The 22,888-nt window shown below is 51.0% G+C and overlaps 1 protein-coding gene across 1 annotated transcript in view; it reads right to left on the minus strand.

Annotated features, from left to right (window-relative positions):
- The window catches only part of LOC137438962 (prolactin-releasing peptide receptor-like), a 106,129-nt gene that overhangs the window by 47,078 nt on the left and 36,163 nt on the right, over positions 1-22,888 (minus strand). Inside the window, exon 2 of the mRNA XM_078771094.1 lies at positions 7,248-7,255. Within this exon, the coding sequence (XP_078627220.1) occupies positions 7,248-7,255 (8 nt within the window). The remainder of the gene's footprint in view (positions 1-7,247; positions 7,256-22,888) is intronic.

Consider the following 22,888-nt stretch of genomic DNA (forward strand, 5'->3'; position numbering starts at 1 on the left):
TGAAAAATAAAAACATGTAAATTACACTTGATGCAATAAAATATACGAAGAGAAAAAAAATACAGCAAAGAAGAAAATAGAGAGAGTCAAAGAAGAAGGTAGACTAACCCAAAGCCTTTGCTAAAGGATGTCTTTAATGAGGTTTTACAAACAGAGAGAGTTGGAGCAGAGCAGACATGAATAGGAAGGGTTCCCAACCTGGGGACCATATTTAGAAAAATCAGTTACCGACGGTTTGAAGTCTAGGAATAGTTTAGGAGACGAAGATTTACAGAAAGCAGAGAGCAAACTGGCTTTCCGAAGAAATTCAGTGATGTATGGCTTTTTAAGTGATGACTGATTTTGTAGATGATTGGGTGCTGTTCCTTTAGTCCATGTATGATATGACCATGTTTTCCTGTAACAATTCATGAGGCATAATTCTGAAGCAATTGAAGTTGATGAATTGAAGACTTAAGAAGAATAGGGAATAATAAGTTACAATAATCATGGCAACGGATGATTAAAATGCAAAGCAAAGTTGCAGCTTTTTCTGATCGATACAATAATGTATTTTCACAATCATGTTTTTAAATACGAGCTGAATCCATACAAATTCCAAGATTGCCGATTTAGTCAATAGGAATAAGTTTATGTATGGACCCATGGTCACTGCAAAAAGATTGGATTTTGAGACGTTGTAGGGAAACGTCTATAAGTACAGGTCAATTTTTGTCTCTTTTAACTTGAGACAATTGCTGTTTAACTATGATAAGAGAGTGGACAAACCAAAGGACATCAAATTATAATGTCAAAGGAGGATTTCTTAAACCAAGATAGAGATACATATAATTGGGTATCACTAGCCTGACAATGAACAGTAATGTTATGTTGTAGCGGCTGCCGCTGGGTTTTCACAATCGCCTTGCACCTATCAAGGACGCGGAGCGATCACCATGCCGGGCTCGTCCAGGACGCCCGGGCAGGCCCGCGCTCAACTTGCCAGGCCTCGGTCGGGTCGCCCGGGCAGGCTCGCCCTCAACTTGCCAGGCCGCAGCCAGGACGCTGGGCCACGCTCCGGGATAATTGGTATATATATTGCCGCCCGAAAAACGGGTTTTCAGTGTGCCTGAGTGTTTGATTTCATTAAAGCAACTCGGATGAATTCTAGCTTTTTGTCGCGTCCATTCTTCCGATCGACGTGGGAGCCCCAGCTCCTTCATTGGTGACCTATCGACATGGACACGGCAGTCGCCCTTAAACTGCCTACCTTCTGGGAGGCTCACGCGGCGGTTTGGTTCGCGCAGGCGGAGTCCCTGTTCGCCCTGCGAGGCGTCACGGCCGACGACACCCGCTTCCACCATGTGGTAGCTGCGCTCGGGTCGGCTACCGCGGCCCGCGCCCTGAGCCTCCTCGAAAGCCCGCCAGCCGCTGACAAATACGGCGCGATTAAGAAGCTGCTCCTCGATGCTTTCGCCCTCCCATCGGCGGAACGCGCACGGCGCCTGCTCGAACTGCCTGAGCTCGGCGACACGCGCCCTTCCGAGCGAATGGACTACATGCTTTCACTGCTCGGCGAGCACTCTCCGGCATTCCTGTTCCGGGAGCTGTTCCTCCGTCAGCTGCCTAACCCGGTACGCCTCGCCCTGGCAAGCACGACGATCACAGATCCCCGGGCCCTTGCCAGAGAAGCCGACAAGATCTCCGCCGCAGGACAGCGCATCGCAGCGGCGACATGGGACCCACCGCCGTCCGACGCAACACCCATGGCGCCCGAGCATCCGGCACGGTCGACGGCCGAACTGCCGACGCAATTGGCGGCCGCTCTACCGAGCCGACCACCTCCAGCACGACGACCGAGGCCTCCACCTGACCAAGCGTGGTGTTACTATCATGCCAGGTTCGGACAGAAGGCCCGGACATGCCGACCCCCGTGCACCTTCGGCAGGCCGGGAAACGGCCGGGCCGGCGTTCATTACCAGCCATGAGCGCCGGCCACACGGGCAACTTACTGTTCATCACGGATAAAGCGTCCGGACGGCGCTTCCTGTGCGACACCGGCGCCCAACTGAGCGTCATACCCGCCTCCGACCAGGACAGGCAATCCGCGGTTTGCGGCCCCTCCTTGGTTGCGGTCAACGGATCGACTATCCGCACCTTCGGCCCGCGCAACGTCACCCTCTGCTTCGGCGGCCAACGCTTTGCTTGGACGTTTGTAACCGCCAACGTGCCCATGGCTCTGCTAGGCGCCGACTTCCTCTGCGCACACGGACTGCTGGTGGACGTCCAACGGCGCCGTTTAATCAACGCTGAAACCTTCAGCTCCCTGGTATGCACATTGAGCAGCTCCGCGCCGACCGAGCTGGCATGCACCGTCCCGGCGGCGAACGAGTTTGCTCGCCTGCTCACGGAGTTCCCGGCCCTCACGCGGCCGACGTTTTCGGCCGTCGCAGTACGGCATGGGATCGAGCACCACATACCAACCACGGGCCCGCCGGTCTACGCCAGGGCCCGCCACCTCGACCCAGCCAAGCTCGCCGTAGCGAAGGCCGAATTCGACGCGTTGGAGCACCTCGGCATCGTGCGGCGCTCCGATAGCGCGTGGGCCTCGCCACTGCACATCGTGCCAAAGCCGGGGGGTGGATGGCGCCCGTGTGGCGACTACCGCCGTCTCAATGACGCTACCACCCCCGACAGGTACCCAATCCCGCATATCCAAGACTTCTCCGCCCGTCTGGCGGGACGGGTCATTTTTTCGAAAATTGATCTCATACGGGGATATCACCAGGTACCTGTCAGGGCGGCCGACGTCCCTAAAACGGCAGTCATCACGCCGTTCGGCTTATTCGAATTCTTGCGGATGCCGTTTGGTCTCAAGAACGCGGCTCAGGCGTTCCAGCGCTTGATGGACGGCGTGCTGCGTGACCTGCCGTTCCTTTTCGTTTACCTGGACGACATCCTCGTCGCCAGCACGTCCCGGGCCGAGCACCTCCTCCACCTCCGAACACTGTTCGGGCGCCTCAGCGAGCACGGCCTCATCGTCAACCCGGCCAAATGCCACTTCGGCACGACGGCCGTTGATTTTTTGGGCCACCACATCACCAAGAACGGGGCCGTGCCGCTGCCAACCAAGGTTGAGGCCATCACCACGTTCCCGCGTCCCCGCACCATAAAGGCCCTGCAGGAATTCCTGGGAATGGTGAATTTTTATCACCGCTTCGTGCCCCGCGCTGCTCAACTCATGCGGCCCCTCTACGAAGCCCTCCGGGGCAAGCCGGCCAAGCACGACATCGCCTGGTCCGCAGCAATGGATGCGGCCTTCCAACGCTCAAAGCGGGCCCTCGCCGACGCAACACTGCTCGCTCACCCGGTGCTCAACGCTCCCATCGCCCTCACCACGGATGCCTCCGACTACGCGGTGGGCGCCGTACATGAGCAATGGGTGAACGGGGTTTGGCAGCCACTCGCTTTTTTCAGCCGGCAGCTCCGGCCGAACGAGCTCAAATACAGCACGTTTGACCGGGAGCTCCTCGGTCTACACCTGGCCGTCCGCCATTTCCGCCACCTCCTGGAGGGCCGACCTTTCACGGCGTTCGTCGACCACAAGCCGTTGGTTTACGCCATGGCCAAGGTCACGGAGCCATGGTCGGCCCGCCAACAGCGCCACCTCTCCGCCGTGTCGGAGTTTACCACGGACATCCGGCACGTCGCCGGCAAAAACAACGCCGTGGCCGACTGTCTTTCCCGGGCCAGCGCGAACGCGGTCCACCTGGGCGTGGATTTTGCGCTTATGGCGGCGGACCAAACCACCGACACCACGGTGCAAGCCCTCCGGGCGGCGGACACGGGCCTCCGCCTGGCCGACATCCCCTGCGCGGACACTGTCCTGCTCTGCGACGTCTCCCAAGGCCAGCCTCGCCCCATCGTGCCCGTCACCTGGCAACGCCGCATCTTCGCCTCCCTCCACGGCCTTTCCCACCCGGGCCGGAAAGCTTCCCAGAAGCTGGTGTCGGCGCATTTCGTCTGGCACGGCCTTCGTCGGGACGTCCGCGATTGGACCAGCACCTGCACGGCCTGCCAACGGGCCAAGGTCCACCGACACACCCAGGCCCCGCTGGCACCTTTCACCGTGCCCGAACGACGTTTCGACCACGTCAACGTGGATCTGGTGGGCCCCCTCCCCCCGTCACGGGGGTTCACACACCTGCTCACCATGGTGGACAGGACCACCAGGTGGCCGGAGGCCGTTGCCCTCGTCTCCACCACCACCGCCGACGTGGCGCAGGCTTTCATCGCCACCTGGGTCGCCCGCTTCGGCGCACCGGCGGACATCTCGTCAGACCGCGGACCACAGTTCACCTCCGAGCTGTGGGGCGCGGTCGCCCGCAACCTGGGGGTCAAGCTCCACCGTACTACGGCCTACCACCCCCAAGCAAACGGGTTGTGCGAGCGATTCCACCGCTCCATGAAGGCCGCGCTCATGGCCGGCCTTCAAGACGGCGGTTGGGCCGACCGGCTGCCGTGGGTCCTTTTGGGCCTTCGCACGGCCCCCAAGGAGGACCTCCAGGCATCCACCGCCGAGCTTGTCTATGGCCAGGCGCTACGCGTCCCGGGCGAATTCGTGCCCGACGCTACCAGTCCCTGGTCCGCAGCTCACCAGCGCTCGGACCTCCAGGAGGCCGCCCGACGGTTTGCCCCCGTGCCAACATCCCGCCACGGTGACCCCCAGTCCTACGTCCCCCCAGCACTCCGCACAGCGGAGTATGTTTTTGTGCGTCACGACGCACATCGGTGGCCACTCCAGCCGCCGTACGACGGGCCCTTCCGGGTGCTGCGACGGGACGACAAGTCGTTCGTCATCGACATCGGCGGCAGGTCGGACCGGATTGCGGTGGACCGCCTCAAGCCGGCGCACGTGGACGTCGACCACCCACCACGGGTGGCCCTTCCGCCGCGGCGAGGCCGCCCCCCGTCCACGGTGCCCCCCACTCGACCGCCCACCACCTCACCGGACCCCCTCCCACGACCCGCCAGGGGTCGCTTCGGCCGGGTCATCAGGACCCCCCTCAAATTGACCCTGCCGGTGCAAGTCGATTCTGGGGGGACGTGTGTAGCGGCTGCCGCTGGGTTTTCACAATCGCCTTGCACCTATCAAGGACGCGGAGCGATCACCATGCCGGGCTCGTCCAGGACGCCCGGGCAGGCCCGCGCTCAACTTGCCAGGCCTCGGTCGGGTCGCCCGGGCATGCCCGGGCATGCCCGGGCAGGCTCGCCCTCAACTTGCCAGGCCGCAGCCAGGACGCTGGGCCCCGCCCCCTGGCGCCGGGCCTGGGCAAACGCTCCGGGATAATTGGTATATATATTGCTGCCCGAAAAACGGGTTTTCAGTGTGCCTGAGTGTTTGATTTCATTAAAGCACTCGGATGAATTCTAGCTTTTTGTCGCGTCCATTCTTCCGATCGACGTGGGAGCCCCAGCTCCTTCAATGTTAGTAAATAACGTTACATAATAGGTGAAGATAAATGATGAACAAGTAGAGCTAAATTCAAAGTACACTGCCCCATGCCAAATAAATAGGTAATATATCCTCCAGCTCGTGACGTTGGCGCCCAGAAATGACGCTGTGCAGCACATGGAGATGGTATTGGGGCGGAAGCAGTGAACAATAATTGATTGATTAATTGGTTTATTGCGCAGTAAAAATAAATAAATAATAATCGTAAAATTAATAATTTCTTCATCAATTAGCTAATAGCATTCTAAACCATCACTGTTTCATCCAAATCTGTAACATTTTGAAAATTGAGTAATTACTCGAAAAATTAAATTAGTAATCGATCAATTGATTCATCAATAAATCAAAAATATCCTTCATAGCCTAATCACTTGGTCACTGTCATGTCCAAATATCAGCTTCCTACCTCAAAAGGTGCCTGATATATTGCCCGGATGAGAAAGAAAATAATTATGTAATTAATAAATCTATATTAATGAAGTAATCAATTAATTGATTGATCAAAAATAAAAATATATACTGTTTTGCCAATGCACTTCCTCATTATTGTGCCCAAATTTCAGCTTCCTAGCTCAAAAGGTGCCTGGGATATTGCCCGGATGAGAAAGAAAATAAATATGTAATTAATAAATCGATATTAATGAAGTAATCAATTAAATGATTAATCAAAAAATAAAAAATAATACTGTTTTGACAATGCACTTGCTCATTATTGTGCCCAAATTTCAGCTTCCTAGCTCAAAGGGTGGCTGAGATATTGCCTGGACAAACAAGAAAGAAAACAAACAAACAGAGTGAAAACTGGGTTATTAAAAGAAAATGGAGGGGGACATGAAGAGTTGTGATGGCAGAAGAAAGAATGTATGTATGGAGTATTTCAGCAGAGCGATTTCAATGCCACTGCCTTTTTGATATATAGAACACAGTTTTATCATGTCTTGCACCCAACCTCACAATAAAAGGAAATAGAGGCTATTTGGGCTGAAATGGTCACTGACGTCAAAGGACAACCAAACACTGACTGAATTCTAGTTGTAAACATTACATTTGGAACAATATTCCATAAATGTACATTATGAATGTGTCTAAAAAACATGACAATAAAATGTATTATTCTCTGTAAAACATACAGTGAAACGTGAAATGCAAATGCACCCATTCTCATTGTATTACATGTGTCATAATTAACAATTATTACAAACAGCTCTTGCATTCTCTTCCCACTAATAATACCTAGAATGGCACTCCGTAGAGCGAACAAGGCTGAACAGTTTACGTTTTGTATCCCACTGATGGGCCGGATCTAAATTTGGACCTGAACCAAAATCGAATTGGCTTGTTATTTTTGAAATATCATGCTGTATATTGGTTTTGGTCCCATCTCCCAATGGTGAAGAGTCATTTATAAAATAATTTTTTTATCGTATCCAGATTGAATAAATTCTTCTTCACCAAATTGAATCAATTCTTCCGTGTCACACACTCGACCTGCCCACGAACATTCGGCCGAATCCATTCATAACTTTTTGAGATATCGTGCTGTGCAGTCATGTGAAAAAGTAGGTACACCCCATGTAAAGTTTTGACTTTTTCAACATATTTCAACATACAGCTATTTGATCTTCATTTCAACAATATTGATAGATAAAGGTGATATAATATAACAAATATCATAAAACATTTACATTTTGTAGTCCATTGTATAATTTAAATAAACATAAATGCAAATTTCGCATGTGGAAAAAGTAAGTACACCCTTGGCTCTAATAGGTGGTATTGCCCTATTTGGCAGAAACAACCTCAAGTAGGCGTTTCTTATAATTGTCTACCAGTCTCTGACATCGACTGGGAGAAATTTTTGCCCACTCCTCCATGCAGAATTCTTACAGCTTTGCGATGTTTGAGGGGTTTCGTGCATGCACAGCTCGTTTCAAATCCCCCCACAACATCTCAATGGGATTTAGATCCGGGCTTTGACTTGGCCCTTCCAGAACCCTCCATTTATTTCTTTTCAGCCATTCCTTGGTGGATTTACTGGTATGTTTAGGGTCATTGTCATGTTGCAAGGTCCAGCTTCGGTTGAGCTTCAACTTTCCGACAGATGGCCTCACATTATCCTCAAGCAACATCTGCTACAATGAAAAATTCATAGTGGATTCTATGATGGTGAGCTGCCCAGGCCCTGATGCAGCAAAGCTGCCCCAAACCATAATATTTCCACCACCATGCTTTACAGTTTGTATCAGGTTCTTGTGGTCAAATGCTGTCTTTGGTTTTCGCCAAACATGTCGTCTGGTACTGTGGCCAAATAGCTCTACCTTTGACTCATCTGTCCAGAGCACATTGTTCCAGAAGTGCTGGTCTTTGCCTAGGTGTTCATTGGCAAACTTTAGTCTTGCCCTGATGTTCTTTCTGGAGAGCAAAGGTTTCCTCCTGGCACACCTCCCATGTAGATCAAATTTGTCCAGCCTCTTTCTAATGGTAGACTCGTGCACTTTGACATCAACAGTGGCAAGAGCTACCTGTAGGTCCCGTGATGACATTTTGGGGTTCTTAGAGACTTCTTTCAGCATCTTGCGGTCTGCTCTCGGGCTGAACTTGCTGGGGTGGCCTGGCCTGAACAAGTTGGCAGTTGTTTGGAATCTTCTCCACTTGTAGATGATCTTCCGGACAGTCGAATGATTGATTTCAAATTGTTTTGAGATCTTTTTAAATCCCTTCCCAGACTCGTAGGCATCAATAACCTTCTTTCTGAAGACCTCAGAGAGCTCTTTTGATCTAGGCATGGTGACGCTGCACACTTCAACATCAAAGAGCAAACCAAACTAAATGTCTGAGGTTTAAATAACACAGGTTCCTCCAAGATCCTCTCCAACGATGTTCTAATCATTTGCACCTGAGCTGGTGCAAATGATTCTAATTTTAGGTATTTGAAGTAGTGATAAATGTAGGGGTGTACTTACTTTTTCCACATGCGAAATTTGCATTTATGTTTATTTAAATTATACAATGGACTACAAAATGTAAATGTTTCATGATATTTGTTATATTATATCACCTTTATCTATCAATATTGTTGAAATGAAGATCAAATAGCTGTATGTTGAAATATGTTGAAAAAGTCAAAACTTTACATGCGGTGTACTTACTTTTTCATGTGACTGTATATAGTTTTTGGCCCTCTAAAAGATGAATAATCCGTTTATAAAAATAGTATCCATGTCCGGATATTCACCAAAATCTAATTAATTCATCCTTATCACACACCCAACCTGTCTACTAAATGTCGTCCGAATCCACACACAACTTTTTGAGATATCTTGCTGACAGACAAACAAACATCCAGAGGTGAAAACATAGCTGCTGCCCACCTACTGTGGTGAAAGTAATAATTCCACAAGAAAGAGCAATCAAAGATTGCAAACCCTCACCAGGATGTATTTTAAGTGGTTTTTAATGCTTTTGGGTTAAAACAAATATGGCGGCCGAACCACGTGACCGATGACGTCATTATTTTTTTTCTAAACTAATTTATTCCTAGATTATGCTCAAGAAATTTCATCTTGATCGGATGAAGTTTTGTACTTGTCGAATTATGACGTCATAATGGAGGGACCTATGACATCATCGTTAACATATTTTATTCCCCATGGAGGTTTTTTTGCAATGTGCCATGTCCCAATTTTTTTATTCAGCGCTTTCCGAGATATAGAGGTGCAAACTTTTTCGATTTTTCCAAGATGGCGGCCGAACCACGTGACCTATGACGTCATAGTTATCGTAACAAAATTATACAGGCAGAGTTTCACCTATTTTGAAAATTTCCTGTCAATCGGACCAACGGTTGCAGAGAAAATCATATTTATTTTGTGCGGACAATCAAAAAAACAGACAAACGGACTCAAATGCAATACCATCTCCTCAGGCGAGGGTAACAATAATATTGTCGTGCGAATCCCTCTGGATAACACCAGGGAGCGTGGATGGACCAAACGGATTTACTGGAGGTGACGACCAAACACGGATTTTGCTTTGACTCGCAGGAAGAGGAAGGGAAGAGGAAGATGCGGCAAAAGCGCTTACCTTGAGCGAACCGAACAGCAGCTCCGATCCTGCAGGGGAATTAACTCAAAACAGGAATCCGGGGTAAAATGTACAAAAATAATGGTTTATTAAGCGGAACCCGATACAATGAAGCGCGACGGTAAATAAATGATAATCCTAAATTGGGATCCCACACACCAGACTCAACAACAAGACACAGGAATGAATGAAAGGAAAATAAAGCATATGGCGTGTATGAAATGTGTGAAATGTGGGGCGTCTTAACTGTCCATCGTCTTGCAGTGTCTCGTCCAACACGGCTCCATTCGGCCCCGCTCGTGCGCCACCAGGCCTCGAATGACCCACTCACCCCGGCCTCGTCTGTTCAGCGGCATGCCTCGCTCCAAGCTCCAAATCGATCGCACACGAGGTCCCACCCGCTCACAGCACCAAAAGCACCGAGGACCGAGCACCGCTCCAAGCACCACGAAGAAAGCGATCTCCAGTCTCAGCGCAGAGAGCACAAGACGTCGTGCAGCATCAGAAGATCAGCGAAGAAGAACGGGCAAAAAGGGAGAGAGGGCCAACGGAGAGCAAATGCGAATACATGCTATGAAAACCCAAGAGAGCTGCTGAAATGTCGTGCAGCGCAAGACCGCCAGAGAGGGACGTGCAGCGCAAGAAGGAAAATGTTGTCCGGCATGCGCTTTTATAACCTGCGGCGGTGACGTCAGCCTTGGCGCGCCACCCAATCAGCGCCTCGTAGCCTCCCGCCGTTCCCCGAACCTTCTCGCATCTCTCCACGTCACCGTCGCTGACTTCCTACCTATTCTCCTTAACATGCTAATCCCCTTAACAATCATGCAAATATGTACAATGATTTCATTTCGTTGTTCCTGCGGAGGGAGGAAACAAACAACACGCAAAAACTAACTTTACCACAAACCTTACCCTTAACCAAAAATTCCAAAACTCTATTAAACATTTGTACATACCCCAGTCTACAGACCGCGTCCCCCGGTGGATGCCACAAGACGCAACCTTACCTGCGGGGCCATCCCAATGCACCTCTAAATTTCCACGGGCCCTGTCCAGGTGTGACAGGTGAGTGACATGGCTCGGTGGATTTCGCCCTCATTCATTCAACACAACCCCTTAACCACTCATACTCATTCCAAAAATCATCACACAAAATCATTACTAGCACTTATTTCATACTCCCCCCTACAGGGCCATGGCATAGATGCCATTTGTGTGTGCGTTCCCTTTCTACTAGGCAGCGGGGAGGTACCGCACAACAAAGATGGTGGGGGCGCTTCAGGCTGTGGTGCAGTCCCAAACACAAGTCAACCGACTCACGAGTTCATTGCCCCCCCCCTTTACCTCTTGGCCCCGTGACAGCCCAACAGCCCTTTCCGCCTTTACCCCGCCGGTGAGGGTCTCCATACACCAGGCTCCGTTGCCTCCTGCTTCTGCGCAGCTCCACGGGCCGCCGGGGGTCTCCTTTTCCCCTCGGCGCCCAACCAGACCCTCCACCGGCGAGCTCCAATTTCTAGATACCACTGGCTGCCAGGGGTAATTGCCGCAGAGAGGGGGCTGCAGGCATCGCTCCTCAGAGCTTGATATGTACCTGTGGACACACACACCTACCCCACCCACAAGATCCCAAAACACATTTCCTCCCCCGCTGCCATTCAATTTTCCACACATTTCTATAGATGGTGCTACAAAAAAAAAAGATGTTTCAAAAGTTGCCATGGCCTGCTTCACGTGAAATCCCATTCACAGTTAACCAATACATTTCCAAGAGCACATGTCAAAACTCAATAATCATCACTCATTCATTATCTCCAACCTCACGACCACATGAAAACACATAACCACAACACAAAAACAAACGCCACCCACAAGACTCTGTGGCACCCATTCCATCCCCCTCACCGACCATGTCCTCACTCTCACCCGCCTCCTAACTCCAAATTACATGTCCCCAATTTAACAAGCAAGTCCTGAAGCCTGGGACAGTACAGCTCAAAACACTCACCTCAAGTGCAGGTAGTTGCAGGTTGCTCAGACCCAAAGTGCCATCCACCCACAAAATCCCAAAATTTATCATTGAACCAACCAAATTCTTCCAAATTTCTCTTTTGTTCCCACTACACTGGCAAGTATGTGGGTCCGCATCCAATGGTGAACCATTCTAAACAACTACCTGTGGCTACGACAGCTCCGCACCTCTACAGTGCAAGGGTCATCAGGACAAGATGAGCAGTCAAAACGCCAACATGGCCAATGAGTGTCCACAAGGGTGCGACCCACCATCCATCCTTCGGCCCCCCTGCGAGGAACACAGCTGCACCAGCCCCAGCTGGCCAATGTGGTGAGCACCTGCTGCCCACACCGCCATTCCCAAGGCCTCGGACCTGGGGGGCACGGTCGCAGTGCGTGGCATCCCAACAGCCACGTCCCCTGCACCTCCACATCATCCCCCAGTCCGACCACATGCAGCCCCCAGTGCCCACCCACACTCTACCACACCAAGGTCCAGTCAACAGCCATGCTCCACAAGGAGACCCACCCAGAAGACATGGTCCACACACCTCGGACACCCATAGCACCACGTTGACCATCAGACTACCCAACTACATCCTCATAACCCCTCGTCCCAAATATTGGCGCACTCGCCTCCACAACCAGTTGAGGCTATGTCCTGTAACCTGTCAATTTTATAACAGCCTCCAACACTTTGGTCTACACACATGGATCAATAATGGTGCCACTGATGTCAGTGACCACCATGACATTTCAAGATTCACCTATAAATTTGCATCTATCCTCAGATTACCCATGCCAAACATTTTTCACATTTTACTAAACTCACCAAAGAAGGGTGCTTCTCAATACACCAGCCAGCCGAGCATGGCCCATTTGCTCGGCACGTTACAAATTCCCATTCAACACTCCCATGGCTCTCTTCCCAAACCGAGAGTCCACAAATCATAACGAGACATCTGTGGTAGATCATTCTCACCATCATGTTCCACAGATGCCCCAATGCTTGTCCGGTGGGCTATCTCATTCCTGTCCATTCGGTTCGACCTGCTTCCATAGGCCAACACAGCATGGCAGGTCACCACATGCTGGCTGTCCCAGAGTCTAAGGAGGAGGGTGCCAGGCCGCATGCCCGGGTGGTCACCACATCAGGCCCAAGTTGGCCGTCCGCGGTGCCAACACCAAAGCGCGAACCACAACACCTCCCCCCTAGTGGTCCTCAATAAATGCCATCCCAGGCTTGAGAAACCACCTCGGACCCCCCCGGAGGTCTTAACCCCCACCAGCGTCCGGTGACCCTTTCGGCCCGAGCCACACGCTCGGGCAGTGCCCTGACGGACAAGGGACGCCACACTCCACCGGACCCCCTGTGGGGCTCAGGTCGCACCATGACACCCATGGCTGGACCCCATGTCCAAATCTCGCCAGTGCAGCCCCTCACCTGGCTAGCATCCCCAAATTTCGAAAGGGGCAACTTTTGCCCGAGGCCATCACCAATGACCTCGCCTGGTCCAAATTTCGCAGCCCGGGGACGAACTCCAACCAAGGCTGCTTCACATCAAATTCCCATTTACACATAAATTTACTTTTCCTTTTAAAATTTTTGGCCCCTGGTGTCCAATCACCGCAGCTGCAGGTAACAACCCCTACAGGTTCTTCTGCCCCTCCCTGCAGCTGGTCCAAATTCCCTATAGGGACCAAATCTTCAGAGGCTCTATCTCCCGATCCCTCTCTGTCCGAATCCAGCCCAGAGCCAACACACTCCCCCAACTGGTTCTGCAATTTCGGAGCCTCTGTTACCAAATCATAGTGCATGGTGAGGGTCCCTTCGGTCACCTCAACCTCCTCCTCGGACCGACTCACCTCATCCCTTAAGCTCCATTGGGCCTGGTCAAACTTGTCCTCGATGGGACTGTCCCAGGTCTCCAGCCGCTGGGTCACATCATGTACATCATCCCCATCACCATTCAGTTCTGGCCCCATCAGGCCGTCCCCAATAAATACCCCGTCCGGCTCCACCACACGGACCCCCAATAATGTTACCCCCTCTTGCTCTGCACCACCGCCCTGGTGCTGCACCACTCCAAATTCATCCCCCTGTTGAGGTGTTGTGGCATCCACCAGGCCACAATGTGGGAAACATCGTCCATTTACCTGTTGATTTCCTTCCTTACCTTCCCCATTTCCTTCAGTTGCCATTCCCGGTGCAATTCCCAATTTGGCTTCCCCCCTTTCCGATTGAATTTCTGCCACCCTTGGCTTCTCCTGGGCCCCAACGGCACCATTCTTTCATTCCTCCTCCAACTCACTCGTCCCGGCATCCATTTTGTTAATCATTCGCCTCATGTCTCCCCTCAATTCCCCTTTCATTCCCCTCATTTGAGCCTTCAATTCCTTACTCTGGGCATTCATTTCATTCCTTTGTGCATCCATTTTATTTTCCAATCTCGCCATAAATTGCATTATGACCTGGTTGTCTATGGGGGCCATCCCTGCGGCGGGGGAAGCTCCACTACTACTCTCTACCCCAACTACCTCCGACTCACCCCCAATGCTTCCCGCATCTTCCATTCTCCCTTCCTCCATACCGCTCACCTCCTCCATCCGTTAAGAGGAGGTCGCTTTCCTGTGCGGCTCTTACCAGGAATAAAATTTAAATTTGCACTGTTCACGTCCCGTTCACCGATCGACTATTCCAATTTATCGCCTCCGACTAAAAAAATTTGTTTCCCAATTCTCCACACTCTTGACACCAATTTTTTTTAAGGTTCTATCTCACTCCTTGACAACAGTTGTCTGCTGTCAAAAAGTTCGTATCCGACTCCTGACTACCAGTTGTGCGAATCCCTACGGTTAACACCAGGGACCGCGGATGGACCAAATGGATTTACTGGAGGCGACTACCAAACACAGATTTTGCTTTGACTCGCGGGAAGAGAAAGGGAAGAGGAAGATGTGGCAAAAGCGCTTACCTTGAGCGAACCGACGGCAGCTCTGATACTGCAGGGGAAATAACTCAAAACGGGAATCCGGGGTAAAATGTACAAAAATAATGGTTTATTAAGCGGAACCCTATACAATGAAGCGCGACGGTAAATAAATGATAATCCTAAATTGGGATCCCACACTCCAGACTCAACAACAGGACACAGGAATGAATGAAAGGAAAATAAAGCGTATGGCGTGTGTGAAATGTGTGAAATGTGGTGCGTCTTAACTGTCCGTCGCCTTGTAGTGTCTCATCCAACGCAGCTCCATTCGGCCCTGCTCGTGCGCCACCAGGTCTCGAACGACCCTCTCACCCCGGCCTCGTCTGTTCAGCGGCACGCCTCGCTCCAAGCTCCAAATCGATCGCACACGAGGTCCCGCCCGCTCACAGCACCAAAAGCACTGAGCACAGAGCACCGCTCCAAGCGCCACAAAGATGGCGATCTCTAATGTCAGCACAGAGAGCACAAGACGTCGTGCAGCGTCAAGAGACCAGGGAAGAAGAACGGGGAAAAAGGGAGAGAGGGCCAAAGGAGAGCAAATGCGAATGCACGCTATGAAAACCCAAGAGAGCTGCTGAAATGTCGTGCAGCGCAAGACAGCCAGAGAGGGACGTGCAGCGCAAGCGGGAAAATGTCGTCCGGCACGCACTTTTATAACCTGTGGCGGTGACGTCAGCCTTGGCGCGCCACCCAATCAGCGCCTCGTAGCCTCCCGCCGTTCCCCAAACCGTCTCGCATCTCTCCACGCCACCGCCGCTGATTCACCCCAGGTTCGCGCCTTCAGCGCTGATTGGCTGGAGGATCGCGCCTTCCGCGTCAACCAATCACACGTTCCCTGGGCATGGTTATAGCTCATGTCACACCATGTTACCAGGCCAGCTGATGGTGCGGCTTGTGGCAGCCACCCGGTGGTGCCCCGATCTGGCTTCCTGCCTGTCTTCTTCCAAAGTCATTGTAAGGGAAGGGAATTTAATTACTGTGTGCACTAAAGGGCCTATCTAAGTGTTTATAGGAATGCGTTGCCATAAGGGACAAAGGAATGATTACCAGGTCTGACACACAAGGGGTGTTATCTTATTCCCGACACTATTTAACACCCGAACATCCTGGTATGTTCACAGGTATACTCTTATCCCGACAAACCGCCTAAAAACACAGAACTTATTACAGGGTAGATTCCCTATCGCGACAGTTGAATACCAACCTATACTGATCTATCTGGCTCTAGATATTCCTCTACCCAAATTCATAACAATATGTTTATCGTCCACAGACAATGGAAAATTGCACTGTCAAACAAGGATCACAAAGCTCACATGATGATAAATTATGGCAAAACAACAACCATAGTAAAAAACAAACAAACCCCAATCAAACATATCAAGGTTACACAAAGATAACAATTCAACAGATAACTACAGTGTCCCCACTGCTACCCACTAACCCCTTTAATATCACCGAATTCCATAAAAAATCCAAACAGAAAACAGTACAAATGATTTCAGAAATCTACTGGTTCCGCAAGTCAAACCTCTTAACCTACCACCAGACCTCATCTATTCATAAAACATATGGAGCCTTCATATGAAATATATGAAAACAATATATATATATATATATATATACAGACTTGGCATTTAATATGGAATATTTTTTTTGGGGGGTGAACTTACTTTTCAAGATGACTTAGAACCAAAAGTTCATTGGAATTATGTTGAAATTATTCTAGATATTGTTAATGTGACCTTTAAAAGAAACGAAAACCACATTTGATATTTCGAAACAAATAAATTGATCCTTGAAAGTGATGATAACTGATATCGAACTCAATTCACGGACAGTACTGTGTTAAACTTTTATGCGTTTTCCAGAAGTATCTCTTTATTTTGCACATTAGCCAAAAAATTTTTTAACAAAAACAAAAGTTAAATTACGACTGGGATTACGGACTAAAATTACAGTTCAGTACTTCGTGTAACCCCCACGAGCATTCAAGAGAGCACGTACAAATGATGCATGATGTTCACGAGATTTGCCAAGGTTTGGACAGGAATCGCTTGCCATGCAGTGACAATAGCCTGCTGCAATTCATGCACAGAGGTCGGCTGCTGGTCCAAGTGGTCGATTTGATGCGTTAATTCTGCCCACAAGTTCTCTATCGGATTCATATCCGGGAACATGGCAGGCCACTCCATATGCTCTACACCACGGTCAGCAAGAAAGTGTTGGATCATGCGAGCACGATGAGGCCGTGCATTGTCATCTTGGAAGACAAAGTTTCCTCAAAAGGCTGCACGAGCAAATGGAAGCAATGTTTCTTCCAGAATGGCCCTGTTCTTGAACTGGTTCAGGTTTCCATTCAGAACAACCAGGTCAGTTTTTCCCCCTGCATGAAAAGCAGCTCAAACGGTCACCCCACCACCTCCAGCTTGAACTCTTGGCACTATACAATCTTTGTTGTAGCCTTCATGCACTTGTCTGCGCACTCGGACGCAGCCATCTTGACGATAGACCAGAAATCTAGACTCGTCACTGAAGATCACGTGATTCCAGTGTCCTGGCTGCCATTGACGGTGCGTCGGTGCTCTCTGGCCCACTGCAATCGGCGCTGGCGGTGTTGTGTGGTCAGGCGTGGCTTTCTCAGGGGACGCCTGGCACGATAGCCTGTTTGAACCTGTCGTTGGTTGACTAGCCTTCTGGATACAGGCACATTTGTCAGTTGCTGCCACTCAGCCCTAAGCCGATTAGCTGACTTGGTACGGCCATTGCGGACTAACCGGTGCAGCTGGCGATCATCCCTCCTTGTGGTTCTGCGGGGACACCCCTCTGAGCATTTCGTTTCAGGATCTTTTACACCTGACCTTGAGTGATGCCATACTGCCAAGCAATAGCACGCTGTTTCATGCCAGAATTTCGTAAAGCCACCACTCCATGGCAAACAGCATTGTCGAGTTGACGGACCATCTCCAGAGGAAGCGGCAATAACTTTTGTAGACGTGCAGCAATTGTTTTCCACTAATACAGAACGCAACAACCCTTATATACCCGATTGTGAAGCCAATCGTCAAATGTACCTGTCCTTACATTTTGTCACGCCACCTGTGATATAATCCTGTTATTGACTTCTTGCTGCGAAAGACAATCAGTGACATGGTTCTTTCAACAAAGACATCACCGAAGGGTAAAAGAAACGCACCAGATTGATATACTGAGTTCAGAAAGTAAACCCAAGTCAAGAAAAAAAAAATTCCATATTAAATGCCAAGTCTGTAGATATATATATATATATATATATATATATTGTTGCGGATATGGGATTTGGCCTCCATCCATATCCGCTTGTAAATATTCCCCTATTTCCCCAATACTCCCCAACTATCCCCAATCCCCCATTCTCTAGTCCCATTGTCTGTAAACAACACTCTGTAGAACCGACCTTCCCCTATTTCCCCCATTAAATGTCGCACCCAGGTTCACCGCATCTCACGTAGACAACTATAGGACATCTTGCTAGTTATTCTTAGTCTATGTCAGTTAAGGACTCGTTTCCATTAATTCTGACTCTTCGTTGCACCAGAATGTGATTGTATGGCACCATTAGTAAGTTTAGGACCTCCCAATACCTCCCCGCATCTCTTCCTCATGGAACAACAACACCAACAACAACAACAACAACAGCGGCGGCGGCGCGGGGAGTGCGCGTCCTCACTCCGGCTTGGTTAGCCGCCATTGAACATGTGCTCCGACGGGGTTACCACGCAGGGGCTCACTGTCAGCTCCTCGTCAAGGGCGGAGCCCGGTAACCCCCCGCACCCAATAAGAAGCGGCGGACCGATTCCATCTGGGGCGGAGCTAACGAGCCGAGGGCGTGTCACTCCCCGCTGGACATGCGCAGGAAGACGGAGGTGACGTCAGATGCGCCTCAGCTTGGAGAGAAAAGGACGCCACCTCCAGCGCGACGATACCTCCCCGCATCTCTAGACCGGACCGGGTCGATTCTGCCCCTGAGCCAAGGTGCACCTTGAGCTATCGACTGCCTGCCCTTTCCTGCCATCAATCCCTGTGTGAGTCAGTCTTGTCCCGTTTGTCTGTGGTCTGTCGGGTATAAGATAAGACTGTGTCTAAGTGCCCATCTTGCTGTGCTTTACCTCTTGCCGTGTAATCTAACCGTTCTGCATAACCAATATTATATCCTCCTCCGGAGGTCTTGAGAACTGTACCCCTTGTGTCGTTGCCTTAATCCCAGCCGTTGTGTCCTTTCCTTCATTGATCTAGCGTAGCGCGATTCGGCCAACGTTCGAGTGTAATCGGGTAAACTGTGCGAACACGGCGGCCATTCCGCTCTGCCCATCATAACATCTAAGTCGTGTCCGTAACAATTGGTGTCGGGAAGTGGGATTGGACCCGAAGCGCGCTTCACGCGCTCGAAATTATAACGGCGAAATTTGATTGTGTTTTACAAAAATAAAAACCCGAATTTTGAAAGTCGCGCTATGGCAGATCAAGACGGCTGGGTTCCGGTAGAGGAGAGTGAGGCAGGTTCGACCCAGGACCAAATTAAGGGACAAGAGGAGAGCGAAGCAGTGAGGGTGGCAGGCTCGCAAAATAGCGTCGTCGCGCATGAGGTAACGGGCGCGCAAAATGGCGCCTCGCACATGGCCATGGCGACCGCGCCCGCGACCGTAGTAGCGCCGCTGGTAGATTTGAACCTTTTTTTTATACAAATGAAGGCCCTTATGGACAAGAATAGCGAAGAAATGGAAAGCAGAATGATGGGGGTAATGGGGAACCGGATGGATGCTCAGAGTGAGCGATTGGAGGGCCAAATGGGGGTAATGGGGAACCGGATGGTAGCTCAGGGTGAGTGATTGGAGGGCCAAATGGGGGTAATGAGGGATGAAGCAAGGGGTACCGGTGAGGGGTTAGACAATAATTTTAAGGGATTAGACAAGAAATTTGGGAAGTTAGACGACAAATTTGAGGGGTTAGACAACGGGATAAAAGAGGTGAAAAATGGGTTAATGGGGGTAGAAAACAGAATGGCCGCTCAAGAGAATCAAATGGAAGGGATGCAAAAGGGGTTAGAGGGGTTAGAAAACAGTATGGAAGGCAAATTGAGGGACATGAGGGACCAAGCGGAAAGGGAAGTTAAACAAATGGGGCAGCAGATAGAGGGGGTCAGAATGGGGGTAGAAACCAAACTGGATGCTCACAGGGAGGAAATGGAGCAGATGAGGGTGGCATCTGGGCAGGAGATGCAAGTGATGGGAGAAGAGATCAGAAGAGGTGTGAGTGAGGAGGTCGGAGGAGTGCGCGAGGAGGTGAGGCACTGTAAGGAGCACATGGAGAAGGAGGTGAGAAAGGGGACTGTAAAATTGCAAGGGGGCATAGAGGACCTGACGCAGGAGGTGGAACAGCTGACGGTGGGACAGACGGAGTTAGTGGAGCAGGTACAAAGGAACACTGCGGTACTAGGAGGGTTAAAAGCGACACAGAAAGAACTAAAAGACGACTTGGTAGCGACGAAGAGGGAATGTCAGATGGTACGTGAGGGACTGACAACGAGGTTGGACGAGGTGACAGAGGTAATGGAGACGAAGGACCGGCAGGTGAGGACGCACATGGAAACGGTCAAGGTAGCCTTAGAGGACGAACTTGAGGAGACGTACCGCGAAATAAAAGAGGTGAAGCAGAAATTAGAAGAAGTGGAAGAAGGGGTGAGCGAAATTAAGAAGCGACGGAGAGAGGATAAGAAAGAGATAAAGGAGGAAGTAAAAGAATTGGTCCAAAGTCTGTGTTCGGATCGTGATGATGTGCTCATTAACCGGATGAGGGATTCGCAGGTGATGGAGGAGAAGCGAAGAGGAAGAGGACCCGGTGTAAGTGGTGAACAATATGGTCGTGCGTATGATGCGCCAGGTGATTTAATAAGCTTGGGGGTCGAGATAGACCCGGGTGTTCGTGAGAGGCCGTTGGTGAAGTGTGCGACAGGTCTGGTGTGCGAAAAAGGAGGTGTGCGAGAAAGTCCGACTCTGGGGTGTGTGAGGAAAAAGTGCGTGCCAAGGAGTGAGGGTGCTGTCGAGAGTGAGTCGGTCGTAGCGCGTGTGCGAGGGAGCACATGGGAGCGCGTAGTGAGGAGTGTTACGGAGGGTGTAAAGGGAGAATGCACGCCTGTGGTGAGTGTTACATCCCGGGAGAGGGTGTGCGAGAAAGATGTGTGACGGACAGGTGCATGGGGAAAGAGTGCGCTGTCAAAAGTAAGGAAGAGTGTACACCTGTGGTGAGTGTTACAGAGGGTGTGACGGGAGAGTGTGCGCAAGAGTGTGCGTGAGAAAGGTGTGTAACGGACAGGTGCATGAGGAAAGAGTGCGCTGTCGGGAGTAAGGGTGAGTGCGTTGTCAAGAGTGGAGGTGAGAGTAGTGAGAGTGACAAGGAGCGTGAGTTGGTTGTGACAGGTGAGCGAGGATGTACACCTGGGATGGAAGGATGCACACCTGGAATGGTAGAGCGTGAGTGGGAATGCACGCTGGAATTGGTAGTGAGGCACGTGGTTGGGTGTGCGAGTGAGAGCACACCTGTGATTGTCACAGAGGAGGTGACCGAGGAGGGGGCGCGAAGAGGTGTGTTGGTGAGGTGTGCGAGCGACGAATGTGTGCCAAGGTGTTCGGTGGTCAGGTGTGTGACCAGGTCGGTGAGCGGAATGGGTGTACCGAGGTGTGTTAGAGAAGGTACGACGAGGAGCATGGAAACGGCTGGAGGGGTGAGCAAGAAAGGGGTAGCGTATGCACGTAAGCATGCAGGGGAAGCATCGACGGTAACCGGGTTAGAGGTTAGGTCGACTTTTAGCCGAAGCGGGCCCTCGGTGCGTGCCGGGCTTCGCGTGCCGCGAGAACCAGCGGGGATCTGAGCCACGGCGGGTTCGAAAGGACCGCCGTGCGCGATCCACGCTGGGCCTCGCGTGGATCGGCCGCGTCCGGGCTCCACTAGGCGGAGCGGGCAGCCCGATAGGAAGGGTCGTCATGGCGACCACTTTCTATTGAGACGTGCCGGCAGGTCGAGATCGGGACATTGGATGGCTCCACGCCGAGATGGTGCGTGGGGTCTCGGGCCGGGTAAGCCCCCGTCCCTGCCCCGAATGCGGGACGCATCCAGCCGCTGGCACAGAACAACCCGCATTCATGGCTTGGCTGTACGCAGCCGAGCTTTAGAAGTAAATTGGCGCACCGAGAGGCATTAGTGAGTAGACTATGTGATGAGGTTAGTGTTTTGGACCCGAAATTAGAAAAAAAAACAAAATTTGATGATTGGCAAAGGATTGGCAGTAATGATTGGCAGTGATGAGTAGTGATTGGCAAATTTTAGATTTGTTGAAATTTGATGTGCCAAATTGGTAGTGGGAGATGCCCGATGTGGTGGGATGGCAACTCTGTCATCCCTCACAAAAGGGGGGCAAAGGAGCTATAGTTTATGGGGTTGATGGCAGTGAAAACTAGCCCGGGTGGGTTAGGATATTGTTAGGGATCTAGCGAAGATGACATTAGGTAACGTTAAGGCTTAGATAGTGACTGATACCTGTAGTGGGGACGCAGGTAGATTAGTATGGATGATAATGACGTGGGAGCGCAATAGTTTAAAGGGACGACTGGGAAGCGCAAGTTTCAGAGGGGAGTAGTTAGATGAGATGATGCTGTGTGAGAACTGGACAGGTGTGTGGAGCAGTGGATGAGTAGTGAGTGTTGTGGATCAGCGCGAATGCGCTTGGGGAGAGAAGGGTGCAGGTGGCACCAGGTGTGAGAGCACAGGTGTGCAAGTACAGGTGTGTGGAATATATGGAGCAGAGAATGAGTGGTGTGGAGAGAGTTGGAGTAAGTGGTACGGAGTGGTGTGCATGGTGCGAAGGTGTGGATGGGGGAAGAGTGGACCCCTTTCACGAGTACCCGGGGCGGGTAGTGTAAGTGTTAGGTAGAGGGTATAGGTAAATTGTGGTTGGATATTGGCATTTGTGGTGCGGTTGCAGAATGGTGTTGTGGATGGGTGCATTAGTGTTGTGGAAATGGCTGGGCGTGTAGCCTGTTAGTGTGTGTAGTTGGTTGGGCACTCCACCACTGTGAGGATGTCGGCCAGGTGAGGCCGCAGGTGGGCTCTGGGAGCCGTTAGTGTCAGTGGGGCCCGAGGATCCGGAGGACGGACCCGGGTAGCCCAGTGCCAGAGAGGGCACCGAGTGGGGAGAGCACCAGAGGGCCTTCCCCAGGTAGTTAGGTTAGGGTAAGGAGCAGGTAAGCTCGGAGGCAACTGCAGTGGTGGAGGT

This window comes from Myxine glutinosa, chromosome 1, assembly GCF_964187855.1.
Source record: "Myxine glutinosa chromosome 1, kmMyxGlut1.1, whole genome shotgun sequence".
NCBI lineage: Eukaryota > Metazoa > Chordata > Myxini > Myxiniformes > Myxinidae > Myxine > Myxine glutinosa.